This window comes from Thermochaetoides thermophila, assembly GCF_000221225.1.
Source record: "Thermochaetoides thermophila DSM 1495 unplaced genomic scaffold scf7180000011816, whole genome shotgun sequence".
In the NCBI taxonomy this organism is placed as follows: Eukaryota; Fungi; Ascomycota; class Sordariomycetes; order Sordariales; family Chaetomiaceae; genus Thermochaetoides; species Thermochaetoides thermophila.
This window is the reverse complement of record NW_006383032.1, coordinates 166,840-182,646: the sequence shown is the minus strand read 5'-3', so window position 1 is coordinate 182,646 and position 15,807 is coordinate 166,840. Positions and strand designations below refer to the sequence as shown.

The following is a 15,807-nucleotide window of genomic DNA, read 5'->3' as shown; positions in this document are numbered from 1 at the left end:
GAATTGGTCATTTCCGTTACAGGCATATTTCCGCACCTCTCTCCACCTGTCGACTCCCCGCCCACATACTAGATCTCAGAACTTAGAAGCAACAACACATGCCGTTTCGGCGGGCAGAAGGATTATGGTAATGCATTCTGCAGCATCGGGAGCGCGCTTCTTTGTCGAACATACATGGTCTTCGACAACTTCACGCTAGCTTCGTTCCTATCATATTTTCGTCTCCAGATTCAGAGCCCCTAACCGCGCAGATCGTCCCTTTCAAGAAATACAGTGCAAAAATCCCACCGAGGTTGACTGTGGAGTGAGCAAATACCGGTACGTTGAGGCTGGCTACAAGTTCGGCCAGAGCCGCCGTAACGTTGGCTCCGCTTTGGGAGCCGTAAGCGACGAACTGTTTGTGGTCCTGGCTTGATATACTTGGGAGTCGCACATGAACTAGAAGACAACTTCTCTGCCTTCTGTGGCGGGGGCCGAGGAGAAAGCTACGGACGACGGGTATACTGTCTCGATCAGGAGGGTACAGAGCGGCCAGGAGCCTCAAGCTCCCGCAGCTACAGAGTTCGCCACAGGCAGCTGGCCCGGGAAATGCGGCTGGGAGAAGCTAGGTATTAGCTGACCACTGAGTTTGGGGAATTCTTGGAGAATGATCTTGCTGATAGTCTCAGGGATTTGTCATAGAACTCGAGCCTATGTTTCTGCTTGCGTATCTTTCTGACGTCAAGATGTAGTATGTACGTACACGAAGGTCAATCATTGGCCTTTACGATGGAAATCTTCAGTTATTGCTGTCAAGTAAGTGATTCCTTTCTTTCACTCAACCTTCGCTCTAACGCCGCTCCTTCCTGTCTGCGGAAAGTGTCGGCTGCAAACTCTGTGATGGCCACCTAGCAGGCCAGACGTATCAAGGAAAAATTTTGGGAGATAGGTGAGAACTTCCCAGATAAACCACATATTATATTTTCTTTGCACGAAATGTCCCGGTTTCCATGATTTCACCCTGCTCCACCTCTGCCGTTTTCTATGGCGCCTGAAGTTGTTGTCCCGTTAGGTAGGCTTCCAGAAAGCTTTGCGAGGAAGATCCAGCTAACATCCGTTGGAAAGTGTACACAAACCACTCGCATGATACCTCGCAAGGTATTGCATTGATACAACCGGCTGTCACCAAGGTTCACTTAGATCTTCACCCCAGCCTACAGCCCTGCGAGGACAACGAAGGCCCACCAGTTACCAGGGTCGATTTGGCCCCCAACACTCAAGGCACCATTGGGTAGTCTTGCGTACCATTTTATCTCGCATGATGTGGACATTCCCTGTAACATGCCTTACTACATGCCTTACTATGCGACCCTGCTGCGTCTCTTGTGGGTTCCAGTCTCTTTGCTCCGTTTCTATCTGCCCCGAAGGAGGACGTGGGTTCTGTTCTTCCGTTCTTGTCGGAGTTGTCACCTCGCTTGACTATCCTCAAAGATGCAGTGCTCCTTGTCAACGTTCTTTGCCCCTGACCCCAACGTTGTTAAAACAGCCCACCTTCCGCCCTCGTTTTGACCCTCATGTTAGTCTTTCTCAACCATGAAGCGATAATTGTTCTGAGGGTTGTCGACCTCTATCCATCACCGTATGACACGCCACCTTCACCTGCGGGCTTTCGCCCTCTATCTGCTTGGAGCTGCTTCAGCCATCCCAAACATCAAGCGCTCCAATGATTTTGCCCCGGTACAGTTGAGACTTCATCGAATACCAGAATGGACTCATGTCGTCAACGTTACCATTGGCACTCCAGGTCAAACCCTGCCCATGATAGTCTCGAACTGTTATCATACCTGGGTTCCAGACGCAGGTTCGCCAGAGTGCGATCCGATTGGGTTCAACGCATCTAGGGCCTCTGACCTTACGTCCGACGACATCGAGCTCTGGCCAAATGTCTGCCGTTGGGGAAGTTTCAATACTTCGCTATCTAACACCTGCCGAGAGGGTGATGCCTACGCCAAGGGGACTGCTAGAAGAGACTATATAGTTGACGGTCATGACTATGGCGGTGTAAACTTTACCGACACTTTTCAAGTCCAAGACATCGTCCTAAACGACTTAGAGATGGCTTTGACTAAGGCAGGTGGCCGATGGATTGCGACGTTGGGACTTGGTGGTAAACCTTCAAGCAAGAAATATGATTATCCCGACTTTATCGAGCGCCTTGTTAATGACGGGAAGATTGCCACAAATGCTTACAGCATTTGGCTCGACAATCCAGACGGAACGTCCAGAACTGTTCTTTTAGGTGCAATCGACAAGTCCCGATATCAAGGCAAATTGAAGCGGTTGGTCCTGGGATTGAAGTCCCTCGACCCGCATAACAGGATTCAAGAGCACCGATGCCTTAGGAGAACCGGCAGTTCCACCCTCAGCAAGATACTACACTGATTCCATTTTCCTCAGTTTCTCTGACCGTCTGTCATATCTTCCGGATTTCATGGCAGACTGGGTAGCCCAAGTTGCTGGCGCCCAGTACAACGACACCATCGAATTGTTCACGATTCCTTGTGACTCCGGCAAAGACAATAAAGCCCGTTTCTCTTTTCAGCTCGAGGGCCCAGAAGGCCCATGGATCCATGCTGAAGTCCTGGACCTTATTGTTGCTGCTTCAGATGTCCGCACATTGTACACGGACATAGGACATGGTTGGGTCGTCTTTACCGAGGAGCTCGCCGGGAACAACATCTGCCTTTTAGGCGTTCAAAAGCCAAACTCATACCAGTCCTTCCAGAGTATTGGCAGCTCCCTCCTTCGCCGCACATACCTTGTATTCGACAATGTCAACGAAGAAGTCGCCATGGCGCCTGTCAAGTTCCCGACGGATTCGAAGCCACCTAAGCCCAATATCGTCTACTTCAAGAAGTATGGTTCTAAGATCCCCTCGTCAGCGCTATACTGCGAGATAAGCAAGCCGCTATGCGAATATGACGGGTATAATTTTTCGAATACTGGGCATAAAGTCGGTATTGCCGCTGGAGTTGTTGGGGGGGTGCTTGTACTTGCAGGATTTGCCGCCGGTATCTGGTGGCACCGGCGCAAGACCAAGAAGGGACAGGAAACAGAAAAGTGGAAGGTTGGACGCGGACCATGTGAGTCTTTCGCTGCTGCGAAAACAGGTAACAAGGCCGCTGATATTGCAACAAGTCCATCAGCTGTAGTTGGGAGGGAGAGTTAGGAGGAGGAGCAAGAGATCTAGATCTTGAAGGTATCATGATAATTTTGGGTCATGCTACATTTCAGTGTTAACTCGGATATAGTTCTAGTTTAATACCCCCCCCCATTCTCTTTGTTGCACACGTAAAATGTTGTGTCACAGGTGCTCCAGTCTACTCTTAAGCGCCTGCCCTCAGCTCGTCTCTGCCATTGCGTTCTCATTGCCAAACCTCGATTAGTCGAACCATTCTGCACGAGGACTAGCCTTCCGAGCCTTATGATGAGGCTCCAGGATCCCTATGCTTGGTCATTACTACTAAAGCCTTGGGAAGAGCGAAGGATGTTTCGAATGTCACGGATAGGGACTTCCAAGTTGAAGCAAAAGCTTTTTTGATACATGCTTAGGTATCAGAGCATCCCCTTCAGATGTCAATGCCGTCCCAAAGCCAACCGAGCAAATTACCCGAACTGACTGAAGAAGCAGATCTATCTGCAAAAAAAAAAAAAAAAAAAAAAAAAAAAAAAGAAGGAGACCGTATATATCTCATAGAGACAGAGCAGGGTCGACGTTGCAGCAGTAACAAGGCCCCCTCCCCCCTTTCCTTCAAACAATATCCACCAAGGAAACGAAACCAACGCTTTGGGAAAGAGAACAAACACCAAGATCACCATCCATATTTAGTCACCCATCGTCTCCACAGCCGTCTCATACTCTTCCTCTCCCTTCCCCTTCTGCACCATGACCGGGTAAGGAGCAAGCCCTTCATCATCCTCCTTCTTCCCCCTCTGCTGTTCCGACCCACCGCTGCTCTTATCCCCTTTCTTACCTCCCTTCTTCTCCTTCCCTTTCTTCCTATCAATTTCACTATCCCCCTCATACTCATCCTCCGGAGCCGGAGCCGGCGCAGGCGCAGGCCCAGGAATGCAAATACTACCCTTCCTAAGACCGCCCGCATTCGCCTGCGCATTATCCAAATCCACGCCTCCCTTCTCGCCCATGCCGCCTTCCTCCAGCTCGCCGCCTTCCATCACCACACGTAACTCCAATCCCTCGTCCTTACTATACACGCGCAAGCCAACCACGCAGATCGCGTTCCACGGGTCAGGATCATTCTCGTCGGAACTGTCACCGTACCAGTAGTACCGCGACGACTTGACGTTGGATCCGGATTGCGGAGCCAAGCGCGGCTTCTTGGACATGTCGTCGGAAGAGTAGAGTTCTTCCCAGTCGGAGATAGGGGAGGCGCTGGATTCGCTATCGGAGGTGACGTACATATTGGCGGGCTTTTGCTTGGAGGAGGCGGTGTTGCATTTGCATTGCGGTTGGGATTGGGATGGGGCAGGTGGTGGCGGGCCGCCGGAGACTTTCGAGGGATCGGTAGTTGTTGTTGTTGTTGTTGTTGTTTTTGTTGCTGTTGCTGTTATTGTGGCAGGCGGGACAAGGACTTTGTCTTGGGATTTGCCGTCCGTGCTGGGGGTCGAAGAGGATGAAGCGGGGGTGAGGGCGCCGCTGCTGCTGGAAGTATCGGAGCTGCCTGAAGAGGAGGCTGCGGCCTTTTGCTCGAAGGACTTGTCGTCGGACTTGGTCTTGGAGTCGTCACCGACGGCAGAACCGTCTTTTTTATCCTCGTCAGAGGCACCTCTAGGCTTCTGCTCTGACACCGGTTCGGCCTTCTCGTTGTCTGGGGTGCCAGCGGGAGTAGGGACCGGGGTCTCGTCATCCGACTTTTCGCCCTCTTTCGGCTCTTTGTCTACCTTCTCTTCCGACTCAGCCTTCTTTTCCGACTCGACTTTCTTCTCCTCAGGCTTAGCCTCCGACTTTGCCTCAGTAGCAGCATCCTTCTGCTTCTTTAGCTCCTCGAGAAGAAACTCATCAGTCTGGACCGCAGCATCCTTAGGCCGCAAGCCCTCGGCCTGACGACGCTTCTCCTCACGAGCAGCCTGCTTGGCCTCGAGCTTAGCATTATTCTTGCGTCCTTGCTTCTTGGTGATCTCCCGGTTCAGATGCCTTTTCTCCCATATGCGATGCCTCTCCTTCTTGCGCGCCTCGCTAGCCTTCTTCTGATCGGCACGCTTGCGGAGCTGCTTGACCAGCTCGAGGTGTGCCGCGGCCTTGCTGTGCGCAAGATCGTAGGCATACCCGACCTGAGCAAGCTTCTCGTTCTCGACGCGACGCTTGCACTCGCGCTTCACGACATCCTCGACGCTCGGCGCATCCGGGTTGCGCTCTCCTGTCACCATGATGTACACGCTGTACGTGCCAGGCAGCATGGACGGCAGCTCGACGGCGACCGACCGGTCCATCAGGTAGTTCCCGTGGCTGCGTACAATGTAATCTTCGGGATCGGGGCGGTCGATTTCGTGCACGCGGAACTGCAGGCGGAAGCTGTACTGGCCTTGCAGGCCCTTGAAGTAGCGGTTGTCAAGCTGGCTGAGGACGATGACCAGGGGCGTCTCGCAGGTGACCTTGATGTGGAACTTTTCATGGTACTGCGGCTTCCAGGGCACGTCGACGCCGATCCAGCGCTGGCAGCATCGCCAATCGGGGTCACGAAAGAGACGAGTGCGGTCGAAGTGCTGGTACTTACGGAGCAAGTCTTCGTATCGGATCCAGAAGACGCTGTCCGCACCGAACTGGTGGTTGAGTTCCTCCTGCACTTCGGTCGTCCACTCTTTGGAACCGTCGGACCACGGGCCTTCCCAGATGCCCTTCTTTGTCTTGCCCCACGGGTTGCGCAGCTTCACGAGACGCGTACCGTCCTTGAGCGTGCGCGCCTCCATGACAATGTAGGCGTGGCCCTCCTCGATACCGTCGCGGTCGCCATAGCCACCGTCTAGGAGACCTGTGCTGCAGCCGAACAAAAACTCCTGGTTGACCTTGCTGAGCTCGTTCTCCCAGAAGGCATCAGTATCAAGGATGTCAGAAGCGAGAAGCTCGGTGGTGACACCGCCCGAGAGGTCCTCCAAACCCTCGCCGATCCAGCCGCCAGATAAGGAAGCATAGTCGCCGTGGGCCTTGGCATAGGCCTTCTCGATCAGAGGCACCCAGGTCTCGTTCTGGTCCTTGCACTGCGCAAAGAACAGGGCCTTTGAACCGGTTTGGTAGGTGTCGCGGTAGACCTGCTCGACATCTTCGCGATCGATCTGCTGCAGCAGGTCGCGCTGCATGCTGGGGGAGTCCCAGTCGGGGGACTTGAGGTAGAGCTTGTCGTCAATGATAGAGTAGATCCACTCACCATCTGCAAGCGAGGGTCAGCATGAATCGAGACGAAACGGAGAGCATTGGGAGACCGGAACAGACTACACACCTCTGTAGAAGACGAAACCGTAAATGCCGATCTTGGTGTCATACTCAACGCAGATACGCTGGATACCGTCCTTGACGTTAGCAAGGCCAGACAAGCTGGCAATGAGCCAGCAGTCGCCGAGATTTCCTTGCTTCACGTCGGAACTGCTAACGTTCTTGAGGAAGGTGGGTTCCTTGAAGATCTCATGAACACGCTTGACAGACTTGGGCACGATCGAGCTCGGATTCATCATGTTCGTCATACTAAGATCGAACTTAACGCGGCCCAAGCTGTTGAGACAGTTGCCCTTCTCCATCTTGAGATCCCAGTCCTACATGACATCGAAAGTATGTTAGCCATATTCATCTTCAGAAAAAAAAAATTATTATATACATATATATATATATATATATATATATATATAAAGACAAAGCTTGGTAGCGCTAGGGAACTGCGATGCGAGCTGCGACCGGTCCATGCGGCCAGAGGCGCAGGTACTTGCAATAAACATGTGGGGGGAAGTGATGTATGCGCGTAACGAGAGGCCTTGGGAGAATGAACGGGCGTACGTACGATATCCCAACCGGGATCCCGGTAGCGAGTGTTGACCCTCCTACATTCTTGGATTATCTTCCGGACTTTGCGTCTGCATTCTTCGACGGCGCGCTCGTAGCCTGCGGTTAGCAGCTCGTTGGACCGCTCGCCGATGGCCGGTGGCGGGACGGGATCGAAGGGAAGGACGGCGAGGGCTTTGGTAAAGCGCTTCTTGCTGAAGCGCTTCCATATGCGGTTGATGCTCTGTTGTGGCGGTAGCTTAAGCTTCTTTTTTCTTTTGTTTGCATCGTTGGAGTTGTTGGGCGGTGGCGGGTTCTTAATCCACTTGCGCCAGTTGTAGTAGTCGTCCTCCGAGTCGGATGATGATGAGTAGCCATACATGATGGGCTGCTTGGGAGAGGGAGACAAAGGCGTTTATCCGAGTTTATAGTTGAAATGCGACGAAAGAAAAGAATGGCGCGGACCCCGAGGGGGAAAGGCGCATGGTTGCGCAACGAATGTCGGCGGGGAAGAGAACCTTAAGTTCAGGCCGGCAGACCAAGCGACTGTGTCTGCGTGTCAAAAGAAGGATGGAAGCAGAAATATCGGAAAGGTGAACGGCGCGTAACAGCTTGTATCTATAGTATCTGGATTGGGACGATGATGTGAGTGGACACACTCTCTTTTTCTCAAGGATCTCTTTCAGCAAGGTGAGCAGGCGAATTTCGCAGAATGGTGGAGGCCAGCCATCTCAAAAAAAAAAACTGGAGGGACTGAGGCGGTGGCGGGGAGGAAAATGTTCTGGGAAGAAGGATGGTCCCTGTGCCTGGGAGCAACAGAGCAAAGGATGTGGTCAGTGAAACTCTCAATACAGAAAAACAGTGATGGGAGTCAATGACGGTTTGGAGAACAATGTTTGTCATTAGGACAGATGTTTGAACAGGGAGGATTGTAGTGGATGTTGGTGTGGCCCCTCAAGGGCGTTGCGGCGCTGAACCTGACTTAGGTATATAGGACAACCTTGCTTAGCTGTGGTTGAAAGGCGCCCAAAAACCAGGCAGCCTTGTTGGCCAAAGCTGGCCACACACATCACAGGCTCGCAAACCCTGCCCCCACTGCGGCAAGGACATGACAAAGAGACACCGGTGGCGAGTAGGTGCCTAGTCGGTCACCGTCCGGCATGGAATGTAATATGCTGCTGTGGTCGGCGCTGCATCTGACCGGCCAGAACTTGCTCTTCTGGACTCAACCACACAGCACTGTACTTCACTAGGTGAGTTTATGCGAAACATAACTTACGAATCTCTAAAGCAAACTGCCACACAAAGGCTAGACAACTAACCATGAGAACTCCTAGAATCCAGGCAGCATAGCAGACAGCTATCAGCCGTCAGGAGGACAAGTCCGATCTTGCTAAACGATGATCTTCCCTATCGCATGAGAGACGAAAATGCCCTTAACAGCTGGGCAACCATTAGGCATTTAGGCTGCTGCAGTGATTATGATTTTCGTGATCTCCCAAAGGCCATATGGCAAGCAGAACTCCCAGGAATGAGGCTTGCCTACTAGGCAACTACTCATCATTCGATAGGCTGCGTGCCCTCGGTTCAGTTAGCAGCATCCAACTTGTGAGATTTCGAAACTGAGCTGAATGGCGGAAGGGCTTGGAGTTGGTGCGCGATTTGCATTGTTTTCCGAGATACGGATATTGAACTGTGCAATCCCTTGCACAGTCTGCAGTAAACGTGCACGTATCCTCGACTACGCTGGGCTGTGCTGTGAGAACTCAGAGATGCTCTTCGAAGCTGTGCAAGTGCAAGACTGTAAGACTTTGGTAATCCTGCACAAAGTGTGGTCGTCAAGATTGAAACCTCTGTGGTCCACCTGTCAACCGTTGAGCCGTACCCCGCGCTGGTCCACCCAAAATGACTGCCAACCGACCTGCAGTGGGCCCAGCGGCGTGTACCACTACCAGGCTCCGCCATCCACCTCCCAAGGTCCCTCGCGGCGCGTGAACCACGAGAGCCTCACCCCAATAGACAAGGTATCTTTGATGAAACTTGAGCTTTTCTTCTTGACGGAATGTAAGCTTTATTGCTATCAAAAAAAAAACTTGATCTAAGGGAATATTTTATTACCCTGTGGGGCTCAAATGAGGATGTACCAGACCTGGCGGGCCTTGTTCAGCATCTCGTCATCAAGCCCTAACGGGTGCCTCGATCCCAGCGGAACCCCCGGCAGGCAGACCCGCTTTTCATCCTAAAAATTAGCTTGGCATGCTAACTATGCCACCGTTGCAGCCTCAACACGAAACCCCGTTTTCCCTTGCGCTGCCATGTCCACCAAAAGAACCCACGCATCATGCTAACTCAAGAACTCTACGGTGAGACACCAAATGCCCGCAAGTATGTCCTAAGATGTGACGCAAAAAGCAACCAACTCCCGCAGCTTACCTGCGCAAGTCCATGTGCAGGACTGCACATGGTCTCTTATGGTAAGCGGTGCCCATACCAAGGTTACACATACATTATGTTTCACTGAAGTTCAGGTTGCACATCCTCTGGGGAACTCGGTGCCGATAGGCCCGGCTAGCACGGCATCACGTCCCGCGAGCTCAACAACGACTCAGCACAGGAAAAAAAAAAAAAGAGAATGCTATATCCGTAACTTCACGAGGCACCTGAACAACTGGCAAGCGTATTGTTCAACCTGCCTTTAGATGACAGCAAAAGGCTGAACAACACGGGTCAGCAGTCAGTCACCCGACTAATTCCACCAGCGAGTGAGCTACGAGTCTGGCTCATCCTGCATCTTCCCCGGATTATGGTTGGCCAGCAGTCTCGTTACAGCCCAACATTTTCTAGCCTTGCTCACGAACCTTAGGGAAGCACAAAAACCGTGTTTTCGTGTGCCCAGGAGAGCTGGCAGTTTTACAGTTCCTTCCGCAGTACTCTGACCTATCTCGTACAGCCCGAATTTTCAATATGCTCCCAAATCTCGGCAGGCAGGAAATCCCTCTACCGGTTAATCTACATTTTATGCCCATACAACCATCCAGTGCCACAGCAGCAAGCTGCGTTCAACGGCTTTGAACTGTACCTAGACGTGGCTTGAAGGATTAGACACCAGAGCGCCCTCTGGCGAAACAGGCGTCAAGCGTCTCAGCTCTACCGTGTCAGCTTTACTCTGTGCCCGGTACTGCATGCGTTTGCAGATAAACGGCCCCCAACATCGACGCCATACTCAATATCACAGTTTGAAACAGACGCCCTTTCTACATAGTCAATCCGAACCAAAACAGACACATTCGCTTTACGCACCAATCGTCTTCTGCGACTTGGCAAGTTCCGCTTATCGACGGCTGCGGGCTTGCCAATAGGGAGCCCTTTGTCGACGTACCGTGCGAAAAAAGCGGATCCTTTTCACGGAGCAAAGCCCACAAGAAACTCGGTCGTCGCCCTGGCCCCACACAACAGCATTCCCCAGAACTCAGGTCGCCTGGGCCCGCCCGATACCCTGCCCGGGGCCGATCGGTCTTCCCCGGACCAGCCCCACAGATCCACATCCGATGTTTCGAAACAATCTCCGTAAAAAGTCTCATTTCGAGGCCGGAGTTTGCCACTTTGTGTGTGTATCCGGGAGCTGAGAAAGCCCGCGTTTTCCCTAGATGATGATTAAGCAGGGAAGAAAGTTGTGCTCAGCTCAACATTGGCAGCTGAAAGAAGAGAGACTATTTGGGGGGTTGGGGGGGGGGGATATGATAGTTCTAAAAGAGAGGACATCAACGAGACTTCTCAATTTCCCATGTCTTCTCTGTATGTACATCCTGGTTGGAGGCTTTGAACATTGTATTTATGTCGGTATCCTTCTTTGCTTCGGGATGATGATGCAATTAGTACGATCGTGAGATGCCTGAGGTCGGTTTCAGTTGCCTGATATGCTGGCCACGACACCTGGTGTCGTCAGCCAGTTGGCTAACTTCGCCTTTTACACACCATACCCTTCCATTCTAAGTCCAATACCGACCCTAATCATCAGCCGTACCAACATGGTATTCATCCTTTGTTTCATAATCGCTGTTTGCCAACAAAACCAACAGGCCAGTGAAGGCACGCCTATGATGCTGTCGTCGGTTTAGAATGTTACCCGAGGATAGATAAAGAACCTTTGTATATTTAAACAAAATGTAGATGACCAGATTCATGGACTAGGATCAAGAACGAGATGCATAGCGATATCCTGTATGGTCACATATTTTATCACAAAGATTTGAGCTTTTGTTACATGGCTTTTCTTTTATGGCTTCATCTGACCTGCTGGGGATTTAGGATACAACAACCGGCATTGACAGTTTTGAAACTAGGCAGAATAGTTACTGGTCCTGATACGCCTTGACCAGCTAGGTTCATGTTGACCTCATTCTTTATCCTTTAGACCAAGAGCCGTTCCACCTTCCGTGGGTTGGGTCATGGAGCTCTCCAGGTAAATTGATCACTTAACATCCAACCAAGCCATTACCGACATCTCTCATTATGAAATTCTATAATCCTCTAATTGTCAGGCTTTAAGGGAAATGCTCGGAATAGTTTTCTTTGAAAACGCAGTCGGAAAAGCTGTAAAGTTCACCTTTATCCGCTGGTAGATCGCAGCTCTCACGTCTATCTTTCGGTCATGACATCATCCAGACACATAGTTTCTGACTTCCATATGGTTAAACATGGCACCATCTTCAAACTTCTTAGTTTCCAGCGTTTTCATCATGTTGGACAAGTCCAAGCACTTGCTCCTAAATTCCAAGGCGTGACTTTGGCACAACATTAAGCGGTAACCCGGAAAAAATGCCAGGTTTGTTGCTATATATGAGGTGGCTCTTTAATACGATCCACGAAGTCTTTGGTGAGGAGTTTATTCACAAGATTTAATCCCCCTTGCGATTACGATAAAGGGATTCCTCATATCCACCAAACTTTCGAGTGCTACGAAAGTAAGAAAATGAACTGGATCCGGCCCAATACTACACGTCGATGGAAGATTCAACATTCCGAAGGAATTGATAATAACGGAGGTAGGGTAGTATATGGTGATCCGGCGTTTAAAGAAACACAGCAAATCAGCCTATATCCCCGTCATTTGACCTTTATCAGCCACCTATGGTTAAAATGTCAGTTGATATCAGCTACGAATAACCGGTTGAGATATGCCCTACTTTTTATGCTGCGACAATCACCGTAGACTCCGAGGGCAAGCTTACTGTCGTGGTGGATACAAAGGTGTTTACCCTTGTCCCTGAAGCAATGGCTCTGGTTTGCAGACGTTACTGTTGATGTTATGAATTCCGACAGCAATCTGCTCCGTCAGCTAACATTCTGCGTAGCATAAGCATGACCGAGGAAGGAGAGGGGGGTGGGGGTGGAGGCTATATTAAGTACTGGAAAGACTAGCTAGTTTCGCTCTCACTATGGATAGCTAGGTCGATGAACGTGTTTTTAGTATCTTGGAAGCTGTAATGAAGACAAATTGAGTCCTTTTGCACTTTTATGGTTGGCTCGTCGAGCATAATCGGTATTCTACTGGTATCCTTAATGTTTGGTAGTGATATTATTTGCTGACGTAAAGGATGATCTTGGAGGTTTGCTTGTAACAGGAAGAATCAACACTTCTTTAACTCTCGAAGCACACGTGATAATTTACCGAACATTTTTTTTTCTTTTTCGTGCACAAATATCCAGTAGTAGTTCTCTAACTCTAAAGCTAGATATGGTGGGTTCTTAATTCACTCTTATATCAACACACCCACCAGGAAGGTTTACTATGTCCAAAAAGAGCTCAGGAGCATGGGAGCACCTCCAACTGGGATTACTTATCATCGAGTTTACTTATAATGCTCACCCAGCTGTGTAACAGCGGGAATGCAGGGACATAACAAAAGTGATTTACCCGGACAATCAGCGTCTAAGTGACAGTTCATAAGCGGACGCAACAATGGAATGTTCGACAAGCCAAGAACCAGACAGTAATTTTGCCGTTCATGATATATTATTGTCCCATACCTATCTCCGCACATTGCTGACCGGAATGAGGGACCGTTCATACTATGTGCTTTATCCATATGGGAATGCTTGTTCGATGGCTTGCAGGAGCGATACTATAAGAACTCATATTCATGAAATTTAGATCGCTTGTCAATAACCAAGCTCCAAAGCTATGCATACTTGCACTCTCCATGGTAAGTATAGAGAAGTCCTATCTCCTTGATCCAATCGTGGACACCGTAAACACAATACCATCATCACCAAAAGCCCAACATCATACCTATCTTCAATTAAGAACAGCATTCGACCTTACCTTGACCATCCCTTCACTTGCTTCCTGGGCACTGTCAGTTGCCGCCTGACACTTGAAAAGACCTCAATCCCCAACTTCAACAATGTCCCACTCCCTCAAAACCCTCTTCACAACCCTCTTCCTCACCCCCGTCCTAGCAGCGCCAACCTCATCATCATTATCCACCTCACAAACACACTCCTTAACTCGTCGTGACGGACCTTGCGACGCCTGGAGTGACGACTGCCGCTATGTGATCAACGGAAGCGCCTGTTTTGCAGCCTACGTGACGTGGGCGGGACCTGAGCAGGTGCTGAAGTGTGTGGATCATGAGAATGTCGAACGGGCGGAGAAGTTGGTGAGTATCTTAATCTTCGGTGTTTCCCTTGGTTTTTATGTATGAGTGTTGTTTTAATTGGGATATTAGAAACGGGCTGGTAGAGGGGACTCGGGGAAGGAGCTGGTAGATACTGGAGGGCACGGGATGGGATGATGTCTTGGGCAGGATTGAGCAGCGTGCTAACTGCAGACAGATGTGTGCATGCTACGGCTGCACTGAGAAAGTGGTACAAGAGTGGGCTGTCAACACGCTGGGTTGCTCAACGTAAATGTTACTGAAAGTTCGGTGGATGTCATGGCAGCGTTTTTGTCGCTAAATGTGTTATCCTCGTTGCAGTTTAGGACTGTAGAGGAGAGGGTGGAGGGCGCGCCGGGGGGGGGAAATCTGATAGTTGGATATGCGTCATGAGACCACGTCCTTGTAGTTGGATAAACGCGCGGCCATCAGAAAGCCAGGGATAAGCAACCTGCTGGAAAACAAGCCCTGTTATGCAACGGAACCGGTGAGCTTATAACGCCTGAGTGGCAGCGTGTGTATGGGCGAACTCGGATGCAAGGTGACAACCTCGACCCAATCGCATCTTACCACGGATGCTGCAAATGGTGACTCAATCCAGCAGACGAGAATAGTTGGCATGAGCCAGTCTGTCGCCGAGAAGCTTGTAGTGGCAGGCCTCAGTGTTGTTGCATGGAACCGTTCGTTTCGTTACACAAGGTTCCCCAGGCAGAAACGGTGCGAGACCCAGCTGACGAGAGACTTCTCGACTGTGATATATCTGATGTATGTTTGACCGCCCTTTCTTGGAGTAAACTCTCTTGCTGTAGGTATTCCTGTCGTTAAAAACTGCGCGTGAGGCCAAAAATCCCGTAACATCTCCTAGACTTTCTCCTGGGAGGTATCCTATAATAAATCTCTCTGTCTCCATCATTGTCGTTCAAGCCAGCCCCTGACGTCATCGCGGGTACCGTACCACTTACTCCTTTGGAGACCCCCAAGATGCCCAAGGTGTACGCTGTCAGGCGAGGGAAGAGGACGGGAATCTTCAATACTTGGGAGTGAGTTGCCCCCTGCCTTCGTCTCTGCCCTCGTATTTACTAACGTTCATGTCCCTCAGCGAAGCGAAGGCACAGGTCGAAGGGTTCTCCAACGCCGAATTCAAATCCTTCAGATCCGAGGCCGAAGCGCAGGCATGGCTTGAAGAGAAGAACGGCACTGTTCCGCAAAAAGAAGCACATATGAGGATCGGGCCAGAGAAGAGAGAGGCGACGTTCAGAGGAAAAGCAATCAAACTGGAGTCCGAGACAACCCCAATGTCCGCGTCGATCAGTCCATCAACAGTTTTGGGACAGATGAGGTGGGATCCAAGAGATGGATCGATCTTTTTGAGTCTTAAGCCTATTGATAATGCGTCATAAGGACACGAGAGCAGGCGGCTTATATACAACACTTGCTATGTACGTAGCGTAAAATAACATCCGACCTTGTCTGACCATCCCAATTACTTATTATGAGCCTTTGGTGCTGGAGTTGCTGGGTAGTGCCGGAGTTGCTGGCAACTCGTGTGCAGGGCTCTCTCGAGCGTCCAACTCCATCGAGTATTGTGTTCCCAGCTCCACAGGGGGGGCGGCCGGCCCTGCAAAGCCTGTCGAATAAGGTGTTGGCGTTGGATATATCTGCGACATCTCTGGTGGCAAGTAGTATCCGTCAGTGGGCATGTAGGGGAGCGGACTCATTTCCTGCATTTTTCTGCTGTATTTGGCTCGTATGATGCAATATAACACCGCGGCCGTGACCAACACTGTCACAGGGATGCCAACGCCCAAGCCAACTTTGAATCCAATCGTGTTGTCTTTGTCAGAGCTGTTTTGGTCCAGGTTGTAGTTTTTAGAGCTGTCTGTGTCCGAGCTCGAAGTGTCAGGGGTTGTGGAGGTGACTTCAGCACCTACAGCTGTGTCGGTAGATGACTGTGAGCGAAAGGAGGAGCTTGAAAACGAGATCATCTGTCCGGCTTCCGAACTCGTCGTTGACGTGGAGCTGGAGAGGGTTGAGCTCTGAGACATGATGCTGCTGCTGGACGAGGTGGTCGGAAGCACGGTGGTTCTCTCAGGGCCCACGCCGTTCTTCGGAGGGTAACTC

General features: G+C 50.7%; 3 protein-coding genes across 3 annotated transcripts; 2 read left to right on the top strand and 1 right to left on the bottom strand.

Moving 5' to 3' along the window:
- Window positions 1-2,470: 2,470 nt before the first annotated feature.
- On the top strand, window positions 2,471-3,208 carry CTHT_0021550 (uncharacterized protein; the record flags this gene model as incomplete). The annotated part of the gene is made up of 2 exons (XM_006692562.1): window positions 2,471-3,122; window positions 3,186-3,208. The coding sequence occupies 2 exons, from the start codon at window positions 2,471-2,473 to the stop codon at window positions 3,206-3,208; spliced, it is 675 nt and encodes a 224-aa protein (XP_006692625.1).
- A 656-nt stretch (window positions 3,209-3,864) lies between these two features.
- CTHT_0021540 (calcium-dependent cysteine-type endopeptidase-like protein) lies at window positions 3,865-7,409 on the bottom strand (the record flags this gene model as incomplete). The annotated part of the gene is made up of 3 exons (XM_006692561.1): window positions 3,865-6,425; window positions 6,495-6,804; window positions 7,047-7,409. The coding sequence occupies 3 exons, from the start codon at window positions 7,407-7,409 to the stop codon at window positions 3,865-3,867; spliced, it is 3,234 nt and encodes a 1,077-aa protein (XP_006692624.1).
- Window positions 7,410-14,667: 7,258 nt separating this feature from the next.
- CTHT_0021530 (uncharacterized protein) lies at window positions 14,668-15,086 on the top strand (the record flags this gene model as incomplete). The annotated part of the gene is made up of 2 exons (XM_006692560.1): window positions 14,668-14,726; window positions 14,786-15,086. The coding sequence occupies 2 exons, from the start codon at window positions 14,668-14,670 to the stop codon at window positions 15,084-15,086; spliced, it is 360 nt and encodes a 119-aa protein (XP_006692623.1).
- Between the last annotated feature and the right edge of the window lie 721 nt (window positions 15,087-15,807).